Below are 27,605 nucleotides of genomic sequence, written 5' to 3'. Positions count from 1 at the left end.
CCATTTACCACCACTCTCTGACTTCGACCGGTTAGCCAGTTTTCTATCTAATTGGCCAAATTTCCCTCTATCCCCTGCCTCCTGACTTTCCGCATAAGCCTACTGTGGGGAACCTTATCAAATGCCTTACTAAAATCCATGTATACTACATCCACTGCTCTACCCTCATCCATATGCTTGGTCACCTCCTCAAAGAATTCAATCAGACTTGTAAGGCAAGACCTACCCTTCACAAATCCGTGCTGGCTGTCCCTAATCAAGCAGTGCCTTTCCAGATACTCATAAGTCCTATCCCTCAGTACCCTTTCCATTACTTTACCTACCACCGAAGTAAGACTAACTGGCCTGTAATTCCAGGCCATATGAGAACAGAGTACTGATTGGATAGTAAATGGGATCTGATTTGTAAAGGGATGCAATGGAAAATGTACCAGTTAATGATGACTGATGTTAACTGCCAAGTGTTGTTTAATTTAAAACAGGCAGACTGATGCTATTCAAGGCACTGCCATGAGAAATAAACCAGCAAATGGTTATCACTAATTTTGTTGTGTTGAAACAGGTACAGTGTGTGTACATATTATGTTTGTCTACAAACAACCAGATTCTAGGTAATAATGTGTGTAGTTGTCAGCACATGCAAGTGTGCAATTCTATGAACCTGACTGATATTCCTAAATTGGTTGTCAGCATAATTCTTTGTTCACTTGGGATTTCTTTAGCAAATTCTGTTCAATTGCAGAATCACATCTCCAATTATTTTAATCAGTTCCTTCTTAACTGGCGTATAAATTCACAAGACTGAATTTAAGATATGACTTCCATGACTGAAAGATGATTTTCCTTTACAGGTATGCTTTGGGAGTACTGGAATTGTACCTAGGATCAGGGAATACTGGAACATCTGGATTTCTAATTACTTCTCAATAAAGCAAACAACTTCCGGACCTGTTACTTCTTTAGGGATCACAATTTCCTCACAAAGAAAACTGGCAGTGATTCAAGTTGAGGCAGCAACAGTATTAAAGTGACAGATATTTCTCGGAGCAGTCTGAACTTTAAGGAGCACTAGAGCAGGAAGTCAGAGTCTCAGACTGTATTTTCAAAGAAACCTGACGCCTGGATGAATTCTGAGTCCCGACCTAGACTCATGTTTTTCTTGTGATGCAGTTTTAAATACTAATGGGTTGATTTTAAATACTAATGAGGCAAACTTGGCCCCCGATTAAAGATACCAAGTGCCTCCAAGAAGTGACAACTCCCAGCTTAGTGTCAGTGAAAGATGCAGGCAACTCATGAAAAAAACTAAAGGTCAACTCGGCACAGTGGTGTCAGATGCTAAGTCATGGTTCTGCACTCTACCTAGCACTATTGACACTATTGACCCCTCAAATTGCACCAACAGCACAAAGAGCAATGAATTTCACTTTTACCTGGAGCAATGCCACTGAATGGACTAATATACATGAATCGAGAGTGTGGTGCTGGAAAAGCACAGCAGGTCAGGCAGCATCCGAGGAGCAGGAGAATCGACGTTTCAGGCAAGAGTCCTTCATCAGGAATGAGGACTCATTCCTGATGAAGAGCTCTTGCCCTAAATGTTGATTCTCCTGCTCCTTGGATGCTGCCTGACTTGCTGTGCTTTTCCAGCACCACACTCTCGACTCTGATCTCCAGCATCTGCAGTCCTCACTTTCTCCTAATATAAATGAGTGTTTATCTGGAAAACAGGTTGAAATTCTGTTCCAAGCAGACATCTGAACGGGCTCCTAAAAGGAGCTTAATAGCCCTTAACTGGCAGTGAGCAGATTTCCCAATTCCTCTTAATTGCAGGTCAATTGAGAATTGCAATCATCCCAGATGTGGTGGGGCTAGTGCTGCTGTCTGGAAAAACAATTGCTGAATTATGGCCTTGCCCTATTTGACAGTCCAGACCTACAGGTCTCTGTCATTTACTCTGTCATTCTTCAAATGGAGTCAGCTGCAACTTCATGATAAGCCATCCAGTAGTTCAGCAGTTACTGTACCTCAGGTTGAGATTCCGATTTTCCTTCACCACAGACTCAATTAAAGTTCCCTTCAGCTTCATACTCCGAGAGCAGAGGTCTGCATTCAGGCTGACAGCGTCCAGGCAAAACATAGCAAGTGGCACTGTGACGTGCATTAAGGCTATTTCATTGCAGAGTTTCTGTAAAGCCTCTATTTTCTAGTAGCAAGAGACAGCTATTAGCAAAATCGTGCAATATTCAGTAAACAATAGACTTTGCAACAAACTGATCTTTAATGTCTCCTCTGCAGCATTCCCCAAAAAAAGCAATTTTCAGACATCAGAAGGATATCTGTCTTGTAGCAACTGTACCAGGCTTGGGTACAGCTTTGGTCCCCTTATCAAAGCAAGATGCACTTGCCAGAGAGCACTGAGGTCACCAGATTAGTCTCAGCTTAAATCATTGTCCAGAAGAGAGATTGAGGAAACAAGCTTAGATTTGAGAAGAATGAAAGGTAATGCCATTGAAACATACAAAATTTCTACAGGCATTGACAGGGTATATGCAGGAAGGATGTTTCTACGGTTGAGGTTTTAGAATAATGGGGACACAGTGTCAGAATGAGGGGCTGGGGTCCAAACTATTTAAGATTGAGATGAAGAGTCAATTTTTTTCACTCAAAGGGTATTAAGTCTTTGGAATCTTCTGCACATACAGTGTTGAAGGTTCAACCATTGAGTATGTTCAAGGGACATGGGGATAATTTGGGAGAGTGCTAGTGAAATACATGAGGTCAACACAGAAAGCTATTTTTGAGCAAGTCTTAACAATGCACGTGGTCAATTATATCGTGATAAGAGTCAACATGATGTTACAAATAGAAATCATGTTTGGAATGTTTGTTGGACTCAGGATAAGGGATCACAGAATTTGGGGTACATATATCAGCATGGATGGAGGATTTGTCAATGGACAGGAAGGGTTGGGATTTTGGGAAATTTTCAAGTTGTCAGACTCTGGTTAGTGAAGTGTCACAAGAATGATTGCTGGGGCCCAAGCGATTTACAAGTGTGTTAATGACTTAGATGAAGCGACCAATACAAAGCTAGGTGGAAATGTAAGCTATGAGGAAGACGCAAAGAAGCTGTAAAGAGATATGGATGAGTTAGGTGAATAGGCATCAAGGTGGCAGGTGGAGAATAATGTAGTAAAGTGTGAGGTGATTCACTTTGGTAATAAGAATAGAAAAGCAGAATTTTTTAAGAGTTGAAGAACTTGTGAATGTGATGCTCTGACAGACTTGACTGTACTTGTACAAGGAACACAGAACTGAAGACACAGCAAGCAATCAGGAAGGCAAATGGAATGATGGCTTTTATTTTAAAGGGCCTGAAGTAGCAGAATAAGGAAATCTAGCTCCAATTGTACAGGGCTTTAATGAAACCTCACCTGTAGCACACTGCACAGTATATACTTTGGAGGCAGTACAGTGAAAGTTTTTTAGATTACATTACATTACAGTATGGAAACAGGCCCTTCGGCCCAACAAGTCCACACCGACCCGCTGAAGCGCAACCCACCCATACCCCTACACTCACCTGTATACCTAACACTACGGGCAATTTAGCATGGCCAATTCACCTGACCTGCACATCTTTGGACTGTGGGAGGAAACCGGAGCACCCGGAGGAAACCCACGCAGACACGGGGAGAATGTGCAAACTCCACACAGTCAGTCGCCTGAGGCGGGAATTGAACCCGGGTCTCTGGCGCTGTGAGGCAACAGTGCTAACCACTGTGCCACCGTGCCACCCACTAGATTGAATCCAAGGATGAGAGGGTTCAACTATGATCAAAGGCTGTGTAAATTGGGCTTATAGTCTTTGCTATTTAGAACAATGAGAGGGAATGTGATTGTTACACATGAGAATCTGAAGGCATCTGACAGGACAGATACTGAGAGAAATTTCTTCCACTGGCTGAGGAATCTAGAGCACAGAGGGGCCAGTCATTCAGGACTAAGTGAGGAGAACTTTCTTCATCAATTATATTAAAACTTCCCAAAGAACGTTAATCAGAGATTGTGAACCATGACAGTCGCCCACATGAATACTAGAGAGACTGCAGAGAGATAACTTCCTGTTTATGCTATGATTTCCACACTTTGAATGTTGTAATGTTATGAGGGATGACCAATAAATTAACAAAAGGAACCAAATTTTAAAAATTGAAGCAAAATCCTGCGGATGTTGGAAATATGAAATAAAAACAGAAAGTGTTGGAGAAACTCAGCAGGTTTGGCAGCATCTGTGGAACCAAATTGGAACTAAATTGCACTCCAATTCAGTTTTTTAGAACAAAACAATGTAAGAACTAGGAACTTGAGTAGGCCATCAGGCCCTTCGAGCCTGCTCTGCCATCCAATAAGATCATGGCTGATCTTTTTGTGGCCTCAGCCCCACTTATCCGCCCTCTGACCGTATCCCGTAATTACATTATTATTCAAACAAAATCTATCTTAGCTTTAAAAATGTTTACTGAAGTAGTGTCAACTAATTCACTGGGCAGGGAATTCCATAGACTCACAACCCTCTGGATGAAGAAGTTCCTTCTCAATTCAGTCCTCAGTCTTCTTCCTCTAATCTTGAGGCTATGCCCTCTTGTCCGAGTTTTACCTGCCAGTGGAAACATCCTCTTGCTTCTATCTTATCTATTCCCTTTATAATTTTATGTTTCTATAAGATCACCCCTCATTCTTCTGAATTCCAATGAATATAATCCCAGTCTATTCAGTCTCTTCTTCTGAAACAATTTGAAATATGGTGCACTTGCAAACATATTATTGCTACATCACATAATTGCCTGTATAATGTTGCTCCAAATTTTGGGGAAGCCAAAGAACCTGGCTTGCGAAATGGGCAATCGCATACATTTGACCTACACACTGATGTACATTCACCAATCTGCTGAGGGTTTGATCCATGCTAACAGCTAGACAGAGACTAGTGTCACCCAAATACATATTTTGGGTTCTGTTGAATTTATCCGGCAGTCAGAGTGAAACTGAGACAGTGCACATTGTCCTTCTCCAACTTATAATGTACTCGGTAGACAATCGCCGCAAAGTATATAGTACAAGACCCAGTACCTAACCAAATCCTGCAAATCCTCAACAGAATTTTCTGAGACAGAGACCCCCAGAAAGGTCTAGTAATATTTTAATATTTTTGTTGGCCGTGTTTCTGAAATAAATCATGAGCTGTAACCATTCCATCATACATAAAGCCACCTATTTACAGAGGTTTAGAACAGAAGCAGTGTATTTACTGTTATGAATGCCTCCATTGAATGCTTCTCCGATAGGAAAGTAGTAACTTCTTGCTCCGCTTTGTTGTTTAAAAGATCACTGTATATTTTGTACACATTTAGGTAGCTGAAATAAGAAGAAAAAAAAATCATTTAGTATACAAAAGAAGTGGTCCCCAGAAATGAAGAATTAATAACCGTAAATATTTTTTTTATTTTTGCTTGTCATAATGGGACATCAAGTCCATCATACCACAGGAAGGATGGATGTGGGTTTGAATTTATCTCTGAGGAGATTTTGTTTTACAATTTCAAACTCAGACACAAGGGATGTAGACCAATAAATAAACAAAAGGAACAAAATTTCATAAATAAAATCAAAATCCTACAGTGCTGGAAAGGTGCAATAAAACAGGAGAAATGCAACAGGGTTGGCAGCATCTGTGGAAGAAAATTGGAACTAAAGTGCAGCCCAATTCACTTTCTTCTGAAACAAGGAGAGACACAGTGCACTGTAACATGATTTCACAGTATTTATAACGGCATCAGTTAAACATGGCATAGATTGCAGATTCATTGACTTAGCTGAAGATTTCCTGCAGTTCTCCAGGCAAGACACTAACCACTAATGAGTTGTTAATTATGGAGGACTACACATCCTGTTGTCAAATGTAAATTGCATACCAGTCACTTCTGATATAAAGCATGGTTTCATTCTTGCGTTATAAGAAAATCACACAATAGTCACGCTATTTAAACTAATGGGGCCGGAATCGGGTTATAGCCAATACAGGTAAGGAAAAGTTCGCGTTCTACAAATAACAGTCTAAATTCTTCAATTGCATTAAAGCCAATTCGCATTGAGAAAACACACGTTAAAGCAGAACAGACTGTAGTATTTAATTCCTTAATAAGGAAAGATATAAAAACATCAGAAGCAATTCAGAGAAGGCTGACTAGTCTAATACAGTAAAGTCCTTGTTATCTGATACCTAAGCATGCAGAATTCTTGTGCAAGTGGCACATAAAACCTTGCTGACAGTATTGAAGAGTGGTCTTGGCTGCTTGTAAAAAAAACACACATTCACCTTGTAACATTGATGAGCAGAGTTCTCCCAGCTGCCACTAGTATTGCTCATGCAACCAGGAGACTGGGGTAACTGCACCCTCCCATCCTCCACACCCCCATGCTCTGTGTGTGCTGTATACTAGGCAGATTACTGTACCAGAAAGTGGGGTCATTTCATGAGGAAAGATTAGATATGCTAGGTCTCTATTGCCAGATTTTAAATATATAAAAGGGAAATTCACTGAAAGGTAAAAGCCTGAGTGGCTTCAAAGGATATATGTGGAAAGGATGTTTCTTCTTATGGAAGGATCCAGAACATTATTATAAAAAATAAGGAGTCGCCCTGAGGTGAGCGGAAACTGTTTCGAACAGAGGGTAGGGAGTTTTTGAAACTATTGTGGTCAAAAAGCAGTGTAAGCAGAATCTTTTAATATTTTTTAGAGAGGGGTAAATAGATTCTCGACAAAAGGTTATCAGTGGTCGGCAGGAATGTGGTGAAATCAGATCATCTGTGATCTTGCTAAATGGCGAAGCAAGCTTCGAGGGGCTGAATGGCCTGTTCCTATTCCTGATTTGTATGTTTGTAAGGACAATAACCACATGCAAAGGTACCTTTGTGGCCCAGTGATATTTGCTCTGAAAATTTCCTGTGCTTTGTTGATAATCTCGCTGACTAGGGATTCTTCTTCTTTTACGGTTTGGATGGTGAGATGTTTTTCTCGAATGTCAGGAAAGAGTTCACACTCCACCTGTTCCAGAAAATGCAAGAACAATTTAATAACCCACTGAGGACGTAAGCATTGTCTTTCATGCTGAAAATGCTGAATGCTACCTGATTTCTGACAACAAATCATCTGCACAAAAAAGAAAGATTTCTTTGACACAACCAATAATTTTTGTTTTATTTGTTTATGGGACAGGGGCATTCCTGGCTGGGTCAGCATTCCTTGCCTTCGACTGAGTGAACTGCAGAGCCATTTCAGAGGATAGTTAAGAGTCAATCATGTTGTTGTGGGTCTGGAGTCACATGTAAACCAGGCCGGCTAAGGAAATTAATGAGCAAGATAGGTTTTACAAAAATTGACATAGTTGCTAGCTTTTAACCCCAGATTTTTACTGAATTCAAATGTTACTATTTGCCATGGTTGGATTCAAACCCAATCCTCAGAACATTAGTTAGAACTCTAGATTAGTAGTTGAGTGACACTACTACTACACCACCACCATCTTCTCTTCAGATGGTTATAAAACAGTTTGAGACTGGCCAGGAAACAGTTTGCTTGTCTCTTGTCTCCTGTAGCCAGTGGAATCTGGTTTGGTAAAGGGACTCTAAACTGAAAAAGCTGCACAAAGGGATAGAAAAAAAATCAGTCCCTCTGTCTATCAGCTTTCATCACGTGTTAAGTAGAAATTTCTGAGGAATACCAACAGCTGCATGTGATGTATGGATCCAAAGAGAAAAATGAAGCAGCAGAAAAATGGCCCCACTTTGCAATTTTCCCATGTGGTTCAGATAGTTTCTCCCCCACCACAGTCTGGAAGATTTCCAGAATAATCCACAGCTTACAATATACTCAGGAGATGAAGCAAAGAATGTGTGACATGATGAGCTGACTGGAGGCTAAGGAAACATCAGTCTCTTGGCTGTTGAGTTTTGAAACAGTGGTCTCTGGGTGCTGGCCATGAATAGGTAAACAGAAAGCATCAGAAGGTAAAGGCTTTGGAATACTCTTGGTGGAGATTAAAGCAAATAATTAAAGAGGGCAAGGCCATTCTTTTGTAGCACTTTGGTGAAGGCTTCTCAATCAGAGGATCCCAAAATAATTGACAGCTTGAGGAAAATCTGCCTTTATCCAGCAGCAACATGACAGATCACATCATTCATAGGCTGAGGGAAGGTATGCATCTTCTGAGGCTAGACCAGTGTTTATCAAACATCTTCCCACTATGACCCCTATTTCCAGCCTTGAAAACTATCGCAACCCCTTGCTGAGCAGTTAGAGCTGGAGGAGATGCCTTGTTAGAGGAGGGGGAAAACAAAATGCTGCCTTGGAGCTCACAAATCACAAAGTTTCAGCTCGCAACCCTATTTGGGGTCTTAACCCCGACTTTGTGAAGCCCCGGGTTATATACCCTGGAAGCCTTTTGTAGTTTGCCAATCGTGCTGCATTAAGAGCCTATATTGTCTCCGTTTCTTCCTTTCTATGCTCTTCAAATAATCAAAAGATAGGAATCCTATTACTTGCAGGCTGCATAGAAGCTGAAACATTTTCTCACCTCCTCAATGGAAACTGAGGCTCAGAATCAGGGTCTTAAATGAATTGGCAAGATCAACTTTAACACCCACCTCCCACCAATCCCTTTCTAGGGGTGACTAGGGATTTTTAAAAATTCACTCACAGGATTTCTTGCCCATTCCTAGTTGCCTCTAAGAAGGTGATGGTGAGCTGCTATCCTGAATTACTGCAGTCCATTCAGTGTAGATAGATCTACAACATCATTATAGAGAAACTTCCAGGATTTTGACCCAAAAACAGAAGGATATATATTTTTCAATTTGAGAGCAACAGTACAACAACATAAACTTATATAGAACATATAAAGAAAAATTCAATCTTTATCAAGAAGCTACAGTTTATTGGCCAATGCCCATGTTTCCTCAGCCATGTGAAACTCACCAGAATCAACAAGCACAAGCAATGAGCACAAATTAGATCAATGAAAGGGTCAGGATTGAAATCTTTCAGTGAACAAAACTTAATTGCTGCTGCTGCCTCACCTACATGAAAAGCCTTTGTTCACCACAATTATTCCGAAAATATTATTCACTGCTGCATAGGTAATTTCCAACACTTTGAGGATCATTTCATCCATCTTCCACTTTACTCTCTGTGACCTGATCTTCCCTGCTGACAGCCATTACTGCAACAGTGGAGCAATTAATGCAAGCATGCAGGTCCAGCAGGCAGTGAAGAAAGCTAATGGCATGCTGGCCTTTATAACAAGAGGAATTGAGTTTAGGAGCAAAGAGGTCCTTCTGCAGCTGTACAGGGCCCCGGTGAGACCACACCTGGAGTATTGTGTGCAGTTTTGGTCTCCAAATTTGAGGAAGTACATTCTGGCTATTGAGGGAGTGCAGCATAGGTTCACAACGTCAATTCCCAGAATGGCGGGACTATCATATGTTGAAAGATTGGAGTGACTGGGCCTGTATACACTTGAGTTTAGGAGGATGAGAGGGGATCTGATTGAGACGTATAAAATTATTAATGGATTGGACACTGTGGAGGCAGGAAGCATGTTTTCGCTGATGAGTGAGTCCCGAACCAGAGGACACAGTTTAAAAATAAGGGGTATTTAAAACAGAGTTGAGGAGAAACGTCTTCACCCACAGAGTAGTGGATATATGGAATGCTCTGCTCCAGAAGGCAGTGGAGGCCAAGTTTCTGGATACTTTCAAGAAAGAGATGGATAGAGCCCATAGAGATAGTGGAATCAAGGGTTATGGGGATAAGGCAGGAACAGGATACTGATTGTGGATGATCAGCCATGATCATAATGAATGGTGGTACTGGCTCGAAGGGCCGAATGAACTACTCCTGCATCTATTGTCTGTTGTCTATTGTCTATTAACTGTAGCGCGGACCTTTGAAGGTGCAAGAGATCAGCCCACAAACACACATTTTAGTTCCCCATATCTGTACATGAATTGAAAAAAACGTACACCTGTATATTTAAGAAGCAGGATCTGGACTTGATTTCTCACTGATAGAATTGACTACATTATTACCTCCTTAAACCTTCTTGGGGAGGTGCTGGCCTTGTGGGATCATCACTCAAGTGTTAACATTCTGGGGACTTGGGTCTGAAACCTGCCAAGGCAGGTAGTAGAATTTGAATTAAAAGGAAATCTAGAATTAAGAACTTCATGCTGACCATGAATCCCTTGTCAATTCTCAGGAAAAATCCATCTGGCTCGCCAATGTCCTTTAGGGAAGAAAACTACCATCCTTACCTAGCCTGACCTACATGTGACCCAGACCTCACATAACGTGGTTGACTCCTAATGCCCTTTGTGCAATTAGGGATGGGCCATAAATGCTGGCCTAGCCAATGCTGCCCTCATCCTGTGAATGAATTTTAAAAAAACAGAAAACAGATATTGTTAGATACCTTAAGAATTCCATCAGCGCTTTTAAGAATTTCCAGGAAGCATCGATTAATTAGATCCCAGCACTCATCCAGGGTTGGATCAAATGTAATTTTAGGTTCTTCTATTTTCAGTTTGAAAATCATGATTTGTGGCCAAACGTATTGCATCTCATTGTATTCTTCTCCAAAAGCATTTCCATCCTGTCAATCAGAGTGTCATGTTGGACTTGAAATGTTAATTCTGTTTCTCTCTTCACTGATACTGCCTAACCTGTTGAGTTTCTCAAGCACATTCAGTTTTTAAATTAATGAATCAATTCTGTCAAGCAGTAAATGTTAATACCAGAAACTCTGACAAGCATGCATATAAATCTGGTAAACACTGCCACAGTTAGGGAAATTGCATTTTGGCTAAAAACTAAAGAGATCATTAAAAAAATGTTTATTTGAGCGTAGAATTGAACCAAACTACCAAAGTAGTATTTATCAAAATGGTATCCTTAACACATCATTTACTAAAAAAAAGACAAAAATTACATCATTTTATCCATCAAGCTAAACAAAAAATTCCTTAACTTGTTTAATAAAATGTGTATCTTAATGCCTGTTAAATCCTGCATACCTAATATCTTAGGGTCATAGAATCATACAGCATGAAAATAAACCCTTTGCTCCAACCAGTCCATGCCAAACATTATCCCAAACTGAACTAGTCCCACCTGCCTGCTCTTGGTCCATATCCCTCCAAACCTTTCCTATTCATCTACTTATTTAATTGTCTTTCAAACGTTGTAACTATGCCTGCATCCACTATTTCCTCAGGAAGTCATTCCACAAGCCAACCATCCTCTGTATTTTAAAAAATTGTCTTCTCTTGTCTTGAAATCCCCCATCCTAGGAAAACAACACCTACAATTAACCCTATCTATGCCCTTCATGATTTTATAAACCCCTTTAAGGTCACCTCTCAACCTCCTACGCTCCGGTGAAAGAAGTCCCAGCCTATCCAGCATTTCTTTATAACTCAAACCTTCCACACCTGGCATACATCCTGGTAAATCTCTTCTGAACCTTCTTTAGCTTATTAATAGCCTTCATACCTTGTGTACGGTAAAAAATGACAGGAGATCTTCCAAAGAATTGAAAACAAGCTCCCGCAGTTGCAAAGACATGATAGAGCCAGCACACGCAAAGAATTCCTTAACCCGTTGAGTAGAATCACAATCGTTCTGTGGTACCAGGTGCATCCACTTCTCTTTATGGGTAAGGAAGAGGGTAGCACAGGTTGGGACCCATCTGCAAGAATAAATTAAGATGTCAGGTTAAGTTTCACCAAATAGGAACAGAAGTAGACCACTCAGCCCATCAAGCCTGTTTCACCATTCAATAATGTTTGTGTTTCAGATTCCACATTCCCATTTACCATTCATGGAATCCCTACAGTGTGGAAGCAGCCCATTGAGTCCACACTGAACCTCTAAGCAGCATCCCACCCACACCCCTACCTTATAACTCTGCATTTCCTATGGCTAACCCATCTAGCCTGCACAGTATGGACAATGTGGCATAGCTAATCCAGCTAACCTGCACTGTGGGACGAAACTGGAGCATCCAAAGGAAACTCACATAGACACAGGAAGAATGTACAGACTTCACACAGATAGTTGCCTGAGGCTGGAATCGAACCTGGGTCCCTGGTGCTGTGAGGCAACAGTGCTAATCACTGAGTCACCATGCTGCCCACTGTTGTTGGGAAAAGACAAGGGACAGGGAAATGCTTCTGAAAAGGTTTCACTGAAGTCTAAGGCACGTTCATGGTTGACCTAACTTGCTATAATACTGCAGAGCATTGGCAGGCAATTCACTGTTTGGAGGTTGGAATATAAAGGATACTCCATGGTACAGAATTAGCCATTTAATCTAAAGGAGCAGTCATATGGCCAATCAAGAATTCAATGAGAGGAGAAGATGGGGAGAGGTGGAGGCTATGCCAACTACAGCAGTAGGTTGGAAAATTATTGAAGGTCCACACCAGACCCAACAAAATAATTAAACCCACTCACCTTCAATCCTTTTGTCGTAGTTGTTTTTGAAGATTAGCTGCCCTGTGTGCATTGTCACTGCATGTTCCAGCATCAAGATTGCACTGAGACTCTATGCACAACAGTCAAAAATCAAAGGGGCCCCTGCCTATGTCTAGAATCACCCTCAGGTGCCTACATCAGAACCCACCCCAAAACTGTGGTAGACTCTACTTTGGCAAGAGAGAGTGCCAAGTCCTTCACTGTGACTTTGGTCTTTCTACTACCGTCCTACCTCCAGAACATTAGTAAGTACTGAGACCAAAACAGCCCAAGTGCTGAAAAATGGGATGAGGATAGATGAAAAGTGGTGTCACAGGTAGGTAAGGTAATGAAGAAGGCATTTGGCATGCTTGCCTTCATTGATCAGAGCGTGGCATACAGGGGTTTAGGACCTCATGTTACAGCTGTACTAGACATTGGTGAGGCCACATTTTGAGTACTGTGTACAATTCCAGTGACCCTATTATAAGGATGTTATTAAACTAGAAAGGGCGCAAAAAAGATGTACAAGGATGTTATCGAGACTGGAAGATACATTGGTGAGGCCTCTTCTGGAATATTGTGTCCAGTTCTGGTCTCCCAGTTATAGGTAGGATAATACCTACCTGAAGAAGGGCTTATGCCCGAAACGTCGATTCTCCTGTTCCCTGGATGCTGCCTGACCTGCTGCGCTTTTCCAGCAACACATTTTCAGCTAGGTAGGATAATATTAAGCTGGAGAGAGTTCAGAAGTCATTTATCAGGATGTTGCCGGGTATGAAAGGTTTGAGTCATACAGAAAGGCTGAATAGACTGAGAGCGAAAGGGGTTGAGCGGCGACCTGATAAAATTTAAATAATAATGAGGTATTCATAGAGTTAAAGGCAGTTACCTTTAACTCAAGGATGGGGGATTTCAAGTCTAGGGGGCACATTTTAATATGACAGAGAGAGATTTTAAACAGGCATGAGGGACAAATTTTTACAGAGGGTGTTTCGCATATGGAATGAACTTCCTGAGGAAGGATGTTGTGAAACTTGAAAGGGTTCAGAAAAGATTTAAAAGGATGTTTACAGGGTTGGAGGATTTGAGCTGTAGAGAGCAGTTGAATAGGCTGGAGCTATTTTCCCTGGAGTGTTGGAAGCTGTAGGGTGACCTTATAGAGGTTAATAAAGTCATGAGGGGCTTGGATAGGGTAAATAGACAAGGTCTTTTCCCTGGGGTGGGGGAGTCCAGAACTAGAGAGCATAGGTTCAGGGTGAGAGGGGAAAGATATAAAAGAGACCTAAGGAGCAACTTTTTCACACAGAGGGTGGTGCATGAATGGAATAAGCTGCCAGAGGAAGTGTTGGAGGCTGGTACAATTTACAACATTTAAAAGGCATCTGGATGGGTATATGAATAGGAAGGGTTTAGAGGGATATGGGCCAAGTGCTGGCAAATGGGACTGGATTAGGTTAGAATATCTGGTTGGCATAGATCAGTTGGACCGGAGGGTGTGTTTCTGTGCTATGACTCTATGACTAAGTGGTGGAAGTGGGCAAAATTACAATATTTAAAAGACATTTGGATAAGTAGATGAATAGGAAAGGATTTGAGGGATATGGGCCAGGAGCAGGTAGGTGGAACGAGTTCAGTTTGGGATTATGCTCGGCTAGTTGGACCAAAGGGTCTGTTTCTGTGCTGTATAACTCTATGACTCTGTAAGAGACTGAATAGGCTGGGACTTTTTTTCCCTGGAGCATAAGAGGCTGAGGGAAGACTGTATAGAGGTTCATAAAATCATGAGCTGCATGGATAGGGTGAATGGCCAAGGCTTTTTCTCCAGAGTAAGGGTTTCCACAACTAGTCGGTACAGGTTTAAGGTGAGAGGGAACAGATTTAAAAGGGACCTAAAGGGCAACTTTTTCATACAGAGAGTGCTATCAATATGGAACAAGTTGCCAGAAGAAGTGGTAGAGACACTTTTACCGCATTTAAAAGACATTTTGACAAGTACATGGATAGGAAAGGTTTAGAGGGATATGGTCCAAATGCAGGAAAATGGGACTAGTTCAGTTTAGGAAACCTGGTCAGCATGGACGAGTTGGGCCGAAGGGCCAGTTTCTCTGCTGACTGACTATGATTCTTGAGGACCAGCATGGACATCTTGGACCGGAGCCTTTTTCCATGTTGTTAAAAATTCTATGACTCCATGAATACTCCCTTTATTTTGCATTATGGGCCATAGGAATGTTTCAATTACCCTGGGACCATTTTTCACAGTCTGCCAACTGATGCTGCTGGAAAACATTACATGAAATGGCCCAGTCATTCACATCTCATTTGCTGGTTAGAGTGAGATTATAGCAAAGAAATAATTAGATAACTCACAGAAACTGGGGAAAACAGAAAAAATTACAAGGATCCTGTAAGGATATTTATTTTAAATGTGGAATAGTAAAATATTTTCAAGCAGAATGGGAGAAACATTTGTCACTCATTTCACCATGCCTGCATGAAGATAGTGTGAGATGCAAAATGTTAAAGAATCTTTTCAGTTCACTGGCATTCCTCACCTCAAAAATCCCCAAATCTTACTAAGGCACAGGGTGGCACAGTGGTTAGCACTGCTGCCTCACTGTGCCAGGGTCCCAGGTTCAATTCCTGCCTCGGGCAACTGTCTGTGTGGAGTTTGCACATTCTCCCCGTGTCTGCGTAAGTTTCCTCCGGGTGCTGCGGTTTCCTTCCACAGTCCAAAAATTGCAGGTTAGGTGAATTGGCCATGATAAATTGCCTGTAGTGTTAGGGTAATTGGTCTGGGTGGGTTGCTCTTCAGAGGGTTGGTGTAGACTTGTTGGGCCGAAGGGCCTGTTTCCACACTGTAAGTAATCTAATCAAATAATGTATGTAATGAATAGCAATGATTGTACCATTCTAACAGTGCTTCCATGAATATAAATTATACCATACTCACATGTTTTCGAGAATGTTCCGAGTCTCTGCACACTGCTTCTTCACAAGATCTTCAAACTCCTGAGGGAGCATAGGAAGATTTTCTTTTTTTATTTCCTTTAGTTGAACAAATCGGATATTATTGAACCTGAATGGAGCAGACAGTTGAATTATTAAACCCCAGGACACCGGCAGATTGAATTACATCCTCTTGTTACCACTTAGCTTTAATTGTTTGACAGTCATGTTGAGCGACAAAAAAAAACCATAAAACAATATTCCATCCACACTTAATGCTTTGATATCAATTCCAAGGCCATTCATCCGTTCCCTGTAGTGGTTATTAGAGCAGCCTTGACTTCATTTCAGCACCAATCAAACAGACATTCTGACAGGTTCAACTTGACTCCTGAGGTTTCCTGCAGGGAACTGTCAGATAGAGGTTGGACATCATGAAAGGGTTGGTGTATTTTATACTTCACCACTTGTCATTTCAGTTGTCCCTATCGCTCTCACTCTGACCTTTTTGTCATTCTGTTTTAATGAGTTTCAAACCCTAGTGGCCTTTTTTTCGTTTGAGAAGATGATTTCATTGCAACATTTTAATCATTTATGATAACAATAGTACAAAAGTAAAATTATGCAGTTGCTCGAAATATCACTGTTCCTTCACTGCCACTGGATCAAAATCCTGAAACACCCTCCATAACAGCATTGTGGGTGTCCTTGCTGCAGTTCAAGAAGTTGAAAATCACACAACACCAGGTTATAGTCCAATAGGTTTATTTGGAAGCACTAGCTTTTGGAGCGCTGCTTCTTCATCACACAACAAAGGAACAGCACTCCGAAAGCTTAGTGCTTCCAAATAAACCCATTGGACTATTACCTGGTGTTTGATTTTTAACTTGGTCCACCCCAATCCAACAACAGCTCCTCCACATCGCAGTTCAAGAAGGCAGCTCACCACTACCTTCTCCACAACAAATAAGTGCAAGCAATAAATGCTCACCTAATCAGTGAGGGTCATATCCCATCAACAATTAAAAACAACTATATTTTGCATAAGTTACTAATCTGTGTAAAAGGTAAGCAGAAGGTGTTACACAGTCAGACTCAAAGTCAGCCTGGAGTTAATTGTCTTACCTTGTGTACCAGAAGTCCTGAAGTAAAGTCATCATTGGATTGACAATGAAGAGGTGAGACTCATTCCAAGTCTTAGCTTTATGGTATGCACTGTGCCAAGGAACTGGAGCACGAATTACACGGTGAGGAAAAGGCCGAGGGACAGAAGAGACAAAGAGTCGCATCCGTTCAGAAGGATCTTTTAAGATGTAGTTAACTGAAAAGAATTGTAATAAGGCACTAAATTAAATCCACAAACGTGCATCCCCGCTGATAGAAAATATATTTATGCTGAAGTAAAACCTAGGGGCAAAACATCGTGTCAAAGTACTTTAGGTGGTTGAAAATTAATTCCCCTCATGCGGAAAAAAAAAACTGAAGTCATAACCAACACTCTGATTCTCTGACACCATGTTGTACTTGTGGTTAGGTTCAATCTATGTTTTTCTAAAATAATGATATTATTACGATACAATTTATTTTTAATCAAATTCTGTTTGGGTCAGTTTTCTATGATTCTAATTCATTTTTAATCAAAATTTGGTTAAGTTTTCTCAGATTCTAAGTTACTTTTAATCAAATTCTGTTTGAGTCAGTTTTCAAATATTCAGAATTTTATCATTCTGACTTGGAAATATATCACTGTTTCTTCAATGTTAGTATGTCAAAATCCTGGAGTTCCCTCTCTAACAGCATTGTGTGTCTACCTACAGCATATGGACTGCAGCAGTTCAAGGGAATAGCTCAGCACCACTTTCTCAAGGCCAGCTAGGGACAGGCAATAAATGCTTCCCTGGCCACAGATGCCCAGATTCCATGAGTGAATAAAAAATAAATTGCAAGCTAATTCCCATTGGACACCTTTTGATCTCATGCAAATAATGTTCTGGGTATGATTCAGGAATGTTTGAGGCGTGTGGAAATTATATAAGGCCATTTCAAAACCCAGTTGGTGACAGAAACACAGAGGGTTATGGAGATTCTCAATAGCAGGATTATATTTGAGAACTGTGCAAACAAAGTTGCCTACATCCTTTTCAACAGATTTAAAAATACTAGACCCCATGACTTTAATTAGCAGAAAGTAGATCCAGTTAAAACAACAAGAGTCAGTTATGCTCATTGAGCTTATTTTCTTTCTTCTTTGTGCCTATTATACAAAGCTCAGAACACAGACAGAGAGGATGCAGGGTCATATTTTAGAGGTGGTAGACTCCTCATTACTCAAGTATGCCCAAACTGTAAATTAAGAACAATCAAGGCTGAGATAGAAAGATTTTTGATAAGTAAAGGGATCAAGGTTATAGAGAAAAGGCAGGAAAGTGGAGTTGAGGATTGTTAGGTTAATCGTGATCTCATTGAGTTGTGCAATAGACTCAATGGACAGAATGGCCTACTTCTGCCCCTACTTCTTATGGTCTAACCTGTTAGGAGCCAGATCCTGGACTAGAGGCATCCAGAAGGTAAATTGCACACTTCTTTGACAGGTATTCTTATGATGATCTCCAGGCCCCACAAGCAACCACAGGCCTATTTCACAGCAACTTCTGCCCATCCCCTTTCCAAACATAGCCACTGCTTGTCCACTTCCCCCAGTCACAGTTAATATTCCCTCCTCACCCCCAACTCTCTGCCACAAAGCTTCACAACCACAATCCATCCCCAAATCACCAAATGGGAACCTCCACTAACCATTTGCAAATGTTCATTCAGTTGCCCAATTCCAGCTTCTGATTTGCGTTTGACCACCCTCTCATGACCACTCAATTCAGTCTGTAGCAGCTTACTGGAATCTGGCCTTGCCATTAAAATTAGCAGGAGGACCTACCCCCACCCCGCTCTGTCCCATGACCTCAACCTTGTCAGGATTTCCATCCACTAGGTACTATCCATTAACAAAATTATTTTTAACAGGAAACTGGCACTAAGTTAAAATACTCAACAAACTAATGTAGACAGAGGGGGCCGAATGGCCTCTTTCAATACATAACAATTGTGTGATTCGGTGAATATTGAGGCCAGTATTTCTGGACTTTTGAGAAAAGTTGTTTCTGTAAAATAAAGTAGCTTCCTGTTACAGAAAAGTAATTTTTGTAAAGACAGATAATAGGATAGGAGGAGACCTTTCAACGAAATCACACTATACAGAAGAGGCCCTTCAAACCATCAAGTCTGCAATGACTAAAACTACTATAAATCCACTAGTCTCACTTTCCAGCATTTGACCCATAGCCCTGGATGTTATGACAGTTCAAGTGCTTATCCAAGCACATTTTAAAGGTTTCCCACCTCAACTATCATCCCAGCCAGTGCAATCCAGTTTCCAGATGACAAAACTTTTCATCAAGACCCCCATTCATTGTCAGTCAGTTAAGGTCACCTTACCAATGGCTTTCCTAAGGCTGATGTCATAGTCATTATGAACCTCCTCAAGCAATTCAAGGTGTAGCTCCTGCAAATTAGGAACACTTCTAAGATCCTTTGGCAAAAGTTGTTCTATTCGATCTATCTGTTCTGGCTTTTGTGGTTCAATCATATCAGGCAGGATGCCATGGTCAATGTAGTAGATATACCTCTGAAATATGAAAGAAAATGAATTCATTTGTAATTAAACACTAACAGACTTTATCCATGACATTTTAATCAGAAATAAAAAATGAAATGCTAGTTAAAAACATTTTGCAAATCCTATCATATTATTTAAAGATGTGGCTCACACTTTAATTACATTTTGGTTGACCCACTCCAATTTGCCAATCGGACCAACAGATCCATGTCGGGTGCATATCACTTGCCCTTCACTCCTCCCTAGAACATCTTGACACCAAGAACACTAAGAATCCTACTCATTGGCTACAGTTCAGCCTTCAACACTATCATCCTCTCCAGACTGATTACTAAACTTAGTGATCTTGGACTAAGCCCCACTCTCTGCAACTGGATCCTCAGTTTCCTGACCCACAGGCCACAATCAGTGAAGACTGGGGACAATATTTCATCCTCACTAACACTCAACACTGGAGTACCCCAGGGATGTGTACTCAGCCCTCTACTGTACTCACTGTATACCCATGACTGCGTCACCAAATACCAGACTAATGCCATTTACAAGTTCGCTGATGACACCACCATAGTCAGTCGTATCTCAGATGGCGACAAAACAGACTACAGACAGGAGGTGGAAGACCTGGAAAAATGGTGCACTGAAAACAACCTAATTCTCAATGCTGCAAAACCAAGGAACTCATTATTGGCCTTTTGGCGGGATGTTACTCATGCCCCCCCTACACATTAACAGCACAGAGGTGGAACGAGTGGAGAGTGTCAAGCTCCTGGGAGCGATCATCCTCAACAAGCTTTCTTGGACTCTTCATGTGGACGCACTGGTTACAAAGGCCCAACAACATCTCTTCTTCCTCAGGCAGCTGAGAAAGTTTGGCATGAGGGTGAGTACCCTTGCCAACTTTTATAGGTGCACCATCGAGAGCATTCTGTCTGGATGTATCACTACCTGGTATGGTAACTGTACCATTCAAGATCGGAGACGGTTACAGAGAGTTGTGACCTCGGCCCGGACAATCACAAAAGCCAACCTCCCACCTACAGAATCCATCTACCAGGCCCACTGTCAAGGAAAGGCTGCCAGCATTCTCAAAGATCCATCCCACTTTGGCAATGTTTTTCTACAACCTCTACCATCAGGGAGAAGGTACAGAAGCCTGAACACACACACCAACTGGTTTTGTAACAGTTTCTACCCTACTGTTGTTAGAATACTGAATGGACTCACAAACTCTTAACATTAACCTGTACCTGTGTTTTTTGTTTTTGCCACTGTTTACCTATTATTTACTATCTGTGCTACTTAACTCTGTGATCTGCCTGTATTGCTCACAAGATAAAGCTTTTCACTGTGCCTCGGTACACAGGACAATAAATTCAATTGAATTCAATTGTTCACATTTTGGAAGAATTTCACTTTCCATGAAATATAGGATTATATAGAATATCAAGTCAAGTCGCCATAGTCCTATTAGACTATGGGCTGCTCTCTCATTAGAGAGAGAGAGAGAGAGACGATTCGTGATGATTTAACCTGAGGGCCAGCAGAGTCTTTCATCGTAACTTCAGGCTGTGTGGCCTGTGAACCTACACTGTTGGCATTACACTGCTTCACAAATCAACCATTCAGCCGACTGAGCTACTCATAATCTACTTTAATGAGCCTCTGACTCCAATCACTCTTCCTTGCGAACAAATGGGAGTTACAATATTATCTGCTAGGACTGTGGTTGAGGATAGTATTGTTTATGGATCCCTCAAGCTTCTGAGCTGTATGTTCTGTGTTTTTACAGGAGAAAGTCAGTTCTACGGCTTCCCCAAGATCCAGATCTGGTTCAGCCAGTAACTTCCTTCGGTTCCATTATTAATTGCACAAACTAAGCGTTCCCTTAACATTTCCCAAAATGTTGACCAAACTTGCGGTCAATTTTTGCAATGAATTCAGCGACTGGTTCCCCAGGATGTCTATTTGCCATGTTGAACCTTTAATGCTGCAATATAACAGGTGGTTTGGGGTCAAGGTGGTCTGATACCATCTCTAAACGTTCATCAAAAGATTTTAACCCTGGGGCTGCCAGATGGGTTAAACTCTTTATGATGCTGAATGGTTGGGACCCCAAAAGCGGACTCCCCTTGTATCCCACTCTTGTAGCCAATGTGCTAACTCAGGAAGCCCAACTGTGAAGGAACATCATTTAATTGTCGGACACCAAAATAGAGCCACCAGGCATGGGGTACATTGGCTAGTCCCAGCCCAGGACTGATAGTTCTCCAGACCCATGCCTGGGTCAGCTCTTCTCTCTATATCTGGAAGGGTTATCACACAGAACCAAATATTAAGACTGAGTTAAGGAGAAATATCTTCAACCAGAGGGTGGCAAGCCTGTGGAATCCACAACCACAGAAATTAGTTGAGGCCAAAACATTATGTTTTCAAGAAGGGGGTTGATATTGCTCTTGTAGCTAAAGAGATCAAGGGATATGGATGGATGGGGAAGGGGGTGGGGTGGGGGAGATGGATAAGTGTACTGAACTCGATGATCAGAGCTGAAAATGTGCTGCTGGAAAAGTGTAGCAGGTCAGGCAGCATCCAAGGAGCAGGAGAATTGACGTTTTGGACATGAGCCCTTCTTCAGGAACTCGATGATCAGCCATGATCACTCTGAATGGCAAAGCAGGCTCAAGGGGCCGAAGCATTTATTCCTATTTTGGATCATTAAGTATATTCAAGGCTGAGATAGACAGATTTTTAATTAGTAAGAGAATCAAGGGTTACAGGGCAAAGGCAAGAAATTGAATTTGAGGAGAATCAAATCAGCCATGACTTCATTGAATGGCAGAGCAGACTTGATGGGCTGAATGGCCCACTTCTGTTTTATGGTTTTATCGTCAAAAATTTAATTAGCTTCTCCACAAATGTACATTATGAACACAGTAGGGAATAGTTGACCATTGCATTGATTGCCAGCAGTGTAACTCTGGGGATTTAAATGCAGTGTCACAAAGAATTCAATGACTTTACATCAGCAGTTAAGGTTAATGAAGGCAGCATCTTCATGGGCCATAACCTTACAAATTAGCCACATCTCACCCATTTCACCACTCTGCCTTCACTAACCTACCAACTTATTGCCTCATCTCACCCTCAGCAACTAGCACTGCAAGAGGCTTCACATTCACATCTTACATACACTGTCAGCTACTCGACAATGGCACGCTCATCAGCCAAACATATTGCACCACACTCAATGACAACATTTCTTCTTCGTTGAGCATACAAATCAGGAACAAGATTAAGCCACTCCCCATGAACCTGCTTCACCATTCAGTAAGATCATGACTAATCAGATAACTCCACATTCCTGCCTACTCTGATAACCTAACACCTTCTTGCTTATCAAGAATCTATTTACTATCTACCTCTGCCTTAAATGTATTCGAGGACTCTGCTTTTCCTGCCTGCTGAGAAAAAAAACATTTTGCCTTATCTCTGTTTTGATTGAGCAATCCTGATTTTTAAACAGTGACTCTTAGTTGTAGAACCTCTCACAAGAAGAAACATCCTGTGCTCATCCACACTGTCAGGACCTCTCAGAATATATATATTTCAATCAAGTTGCAGATTACTCTTCTAAACTCTATGGATAGAAACTTAGTCTGTCCAGACTTCTCTCATAAGACAATCTGTTCATTCTGGATATTAGTCTCGTACACCTTCTCTGAACTATTTCCAGCACATTTTCATCCTTCCTCAAATAAGGATACCAATCCTTCCCATAGCATGTTAGGACATGAGCAATAATTAGAGAGAGCAGCAGTTAACCAGAAAAAGAGATATTGCTACATTACCTCCTACTCCATAGAGGAAATTATGCTGTTAGTCATTGAGGGAGACAGACAGAGAGAGAGAAAGACAGAGAGAGTGTGAGAGAGTGATAGACAGAGAGAGAGAGAGAGAGAACTTTAAGGGCATTAAAATTGTCATTGGATAAACATATGGGTAAAAGTGAAATAGTGTAGGTTAGATAGGCTTCAGATTGGTTTCACAGGTCGGCGCAACATCGAGGGCCAAAGGGCCTGTAATGTTCTATGTTCTATAGCAAGCAGTAGGAATGAACCCAATGTCCCACATCCTACCTCCCCACATCCCACAATCTCTTGTGATTTACGAGCTACATCCATTTCACTTTCCCCCACTTACCTCACCCCATCCTATCCTGACAGGTACAAAACAGCTGCCAGCTGGTTGAAAACACCAAACCTGAGGCTGCAGAACACTGAGTATAAGAAGTGGGTGAAGAGAAATCACTAAGACTCTTGTAGCCACCAATTCAGATATTGGCACCATGTGAACATCAGCCTCATCATCATGTATGGTGCAACAAACAAGCCCAATTGAATTTATACCATTGAAGAAAATCTGTCCATGTTTGAAATGACTAGAACAAACTGGTCAGCTCTTGAGCTAAGTAATGAGCAATTTTTCATTTCTTCCACCAACATAATTTGACGAAGGATATGGCAGCATTGTCCAATTCAAGTTACTTCTGGCTCAGTAAGAGAATCTCTCTTTAAAAATTGATGTATTAACCTCATAATCTCTATCAGTAGGGATCCCTTCTAGTTGAGTAGTCTCTTCCTCTTGCTCAAGGATTAAATTAATTTGTTCCACTGGTGTCATTGGTCGGCTCCCAGAAATGTCCATTGCTGTTGAAGGTGTTGGGCCTGAGGTTCCTGGAGGACCTGATGCTCCAGGCCGACTTGTTGAATCCCTGAAACAAAATAACAGTTTTACACTCCTTCTGCATTGTCCCTGGTGAGAAGGACAAAAGATTTTTCTTCACTTAAATGTGAATGAGCACTTCTGACTAAAGAGAGTATGACATGAAATGAACTTTGATTATAATTGCAAGCTGAAATAACTTACTGACTAATGATAGGAGACAATTTTTTTAAAATTTTCAGAATTGGTGAAACAACTACAATTCATCGTGTCTTCAATGCAACAAAACATCCCAGATTCTACTGAATGGCGGATCAGGCTCAATGGACCAAACTTCTGTTTCTATTTCCTTAGCCAAGGAGCATTATAAATGACAGAGTGTCATTTTCTTTCATTTTTTCATGGGATGAGGGTGTCACTGGCTAGACCAGCATTGGTTACCCTTCCCTAATTACCCAGGACACCTTGGTAGTGAGATGCCATCTCAAACTGGTTTGCTAGAACATTTCAGAAACCAGAGAGTCAATCATATTGTAGTGGGCTACCCCAGGTAAGGATGGCAGATTTCCTTCCTTGAAGGACATTAGTGAACCAGATGGGTTTTTAATCACAATCAGTGATGGTTTGATGGTCACCATTACTAAGGCTAATTTTCAATTCCAAGTTAATTACTGAATTGAACTTAAATTCCATCAGCTTTCACGGTGGGATTCAATGTCCTGTGGACACCTTTTCCAGTGATATTACCACACCATAGTATTTTCTATAAACAGGTACGAGTTGGAGCTAGACAGTGAGAACTCTATGTTGTCTATTTGGGTGAAGATCCACCACATTATATTCCAATCAGAGGAGCAGGCAAGGCGAGGATCCTTGTCAGCCTGGTTCCTGAAGAAAATTTTTACCTGTTTGGCTGAGGCATGATATTTGTTTTGGGGTTTTATTGTGGGTTGACCTAGGGTGCCTCTGTTCAGTATTTGGCCTGAAGAGGCCGACAATTGCCTTCACTCACATGGTGTTTCCCAAACTCAGTCGAACTGGTGAGGGTATCCACTTCCATCAGAATTCTCTGCAACTCATAGACTCCACTTGCCACATTTTCCAATGAGTCGAGAGTGTGTTACTGGAAAAGCACAGCAGGCCAGGCAGCATTCGAGGAGCAGAAGAATCGACGTTTCAGACATAAGCTCTTCATCAGGAATGGATTCCTAATGAAGGACTTATGCCTGAAACATTGATTTTCCACACTGTAGGGATTCTATTCTCTTCAAACAGTGTCTCATAATCCCCTTAAGGGTTAAACCAAAGTCATCTTAATCGAATGAAAAATCCTGATAACGATTCCCCTGGGTCTTGAATTGTGAGTAAATCCAATAGCATCTCAGAATTAGAGGAGGGTTGGGGTTGTAATATTACTTAATTAAATCTGTCAACTCTTGAAAGGTTTTAGTATCTGGTGCTTCAGGGTAAGTTAGACTCCTAATAGCCGAAAAAGCTGTGGGTCCACAACCTCTCAGAAGAATTACCCATGCTTTTCAACTGCCCCAATGCCATTTTCCCAGAAGAAACAATGCATTCTTTTCACATACTGGGCCCAGTCTGGTGATGGCAGAATTATATGAATTAAGGTTCCCAAATAAAGGCATAAGCCAGAAATGCTTACCCTAGCTGTTGTGAGTGGATTTCTTCAAGAGCATGCTTTTCTGTCATTGCCACTGAAATAACTCCACAGAAACCAGTATCCTGTCACTTAATTACCCTTTATTTACACATGGAGCATCCTTGACACTGAACCAGCTCCCACAGAGCCAGCTCTCAGAGTGAACAGAATGTCTCACTCTCTTATTTTAATCTGTCAACCAGGGCTCCATGGTTGGACCAGATTAACAGCCCCAATCAGGGAACTCATATTCTATGAGGTCTACCTGGCTGACTTTGTTACAATCACTACAGTCGGTTTTAAGGAGTGTCTGAAAGGTAGAGAGCAAGATAGAGAGGTGTAAGGAAGGAATCCCAGGGCTTGTAGCCTGCCGCCAAACATGAAGTGGTTACAATTGGGAATACATGGGAGACCAGCATTAGAGGAGCACAAATCATTCAGAGGCTTGTGTGCTGCAGGAAGTTACAAATGGTAGGGAGGACCAACACCATGGATGAAGGGATTTGAAAACAAAGATGATAATTTTAAAATTAAGACATTTGTTTTGACTGGGATCAGTGTAGGTCAGTGAGCACAGGGAACAAGAATTGCAATGAATTATAAAACTCCTACAGGATTACTATGAAAAGCTTAGCTTTCTGAAGGCTAATAAATGCAAAATGATAGTCATTTGCATCTGTATTATTTAATTTAAGTAATATCAAGTCAACTTCACCTAGTTAGCAAATGATGCGTACTGCATGTTAACAATATCCCATTGCACTGTAATAAGGTTAAATGGCTCACACATCTTGGGATGATTTTTCATTCTATGAATTACAATCTCTTAAGTAGCATTCTGATTAATTGTTTGACAATGAAAGAAAACAAAATATATTTTGGCTAAAAGTATTTACGAACTGCGAAGAATGTTAGGCTCTGCATTAACTCTTAACAATGTGATGACAAAAATATTCTCTTAGGATCTTAGTTGACTACATTCTGGCTTGCATTTATGAAAATGTTTGAACCCACTTCACTAATTAGGCATGAGTGTGAAATTTGCCAGGACAAAGCCTCACCAACAGAAAACACAAGTTACAAAATTAAGGTTCCAGAGATTTAGGCTTACTCCTGCTATCACAGTAGGATACGTTGAAATCACCTGTAGTTTTTAATAAGGTTAATAAATGCCATTTTAAAAGCTATCAAATTGGAAGAGATAAGAAAGGACAAATTACCTTTCATCAGTGATCTTGCTTCTCAATGTAAGTTTTCGTCTCTTCACAGCAGGCTGCTTTGCTTTTGTAGCTGAACATTATCAGTTAAGGTTAATCCAAGAAAACAGGTTACCAGCATGATCATCTTTCAACTGAAGCTAATGTTTCAGAAATCATACCAATTGCTTGGAAGAACAATGAACCATAATGAACACACAGCCTTTTAAAAGACTTCAGCTAGGAATTTCTTCATGAGTTCTCCCAATTTGCTAGTGGAACTTTGGCAATAGATTAGCAAATAGCATGTTTATGGAAATGAAAATTTCATAGTAAAGAGGATACTCTAAGTCAACTGCAACTGAAAACAAAGCACCTGCTTTCTGTAAGTACCTCTGCTTATTTGTATCCATAATTTCCCCTTTGCATAATACCATCTAAAGGTGCACTGCAGCAACTCATCCAGGCTTTTTTTTGACAGCACAGGCCAAACACATGGCCATTACCATCCAGAAGAACAAGGGCAGCACATACATGGAAACAACACGACTCACAAGTTCTTCTTCAAATCACTAACCATCCTCATTTAGAAATATAGCACCATTCCTTCAATGTCACTGAATTCAAATCCTGGAATGCCCTTCCCAACTGCATTGTATTTGTCCTTACCACCGCTACTCTCCCATGGACTTCAGAGGTAAGGAAGTGGATGACCACCATCTCCTCAAATGCAATGAGGGATGGACAGTTAATGCTGGACCAATTAGCAGTTGCCCACATGAATATAGAGTCATAGAGTCATAGATGTACAGCATGGAAACAGACCCTTC

At 41.1% G+C, this 27,605-nt stretch overlaps 1 protein-coding gene across 1 annotated transcript in view; it reads right to left on the bottom strand.

Moving 5' to 3' along the window:
• The window catches only part of dnah3 (dynein axonemal heavy chain 3), a 191,003-nt gene that overhangs the window by 135,988 nt on the left and 27,410 nt on the right, over positions 1-27,605 (bottom strand). The window contains exons 3-12 of the mRNA XM_043712084.1: positions 26,800-26,869; positions 23,788-23,968; positions 19,020-19,209; positions 16,656-16,851; positions 15,535-15,660; positions 11,616-11,811; positions 10,537-10,716; positions 6,976-7,112; positions 5,316-5,421; positions 2,028-2,206 (exon numbers count right to left, since the gene is read on the bottom strand). Of these exons, the coding sequence (XP_043568019.1) occupies positions 2,028-2,206; positions 5,316-5,421; positions 6,976-7,112; positions 10,537-10,716; positions 11,616-11,811; positions 15,535-15,660; positions 16,656-16,851; positions 19,020-19,209; positions 23,788-23,968; positions 26,800-26,869 (1,561 nt within the window). The remainder of the gene's footprint in view (positions 1-2,027; positions 2,207-5,315; positions 5,422-6,975; positions 7,113-10,536; positions 10,717-11,615; positions 11,812-15,534; positions 15,661-16,655; positions 16,852-19,019; positions 19,210-23,787; positions 23,969-26,799; positions 26,870-27,605) is intronic.

Source organism: Chiloscyllium plagiosum, chromosome 21, assembly GCF_004010195.1.
Source record: "Chiloscyllium plagiosum isolate BGI_BamShark_2017 chromosome 21, ASM401019v2, whole genome shotgun sequence".
In the NCBI taxonomy this organism is placed as follows: Eukaryota; Metazoa; Chordata; class Chondrichthyes; order Orectolobiformes; family Hemiscylliidae; genus Chiloscyllium; species Chiloscyllium plagiosum.
The sequence above is the reverse complement of the archived record's forward strand: the minus strand, read 5'-3'. Positions and strand labels throughout refer to the sequence as shown.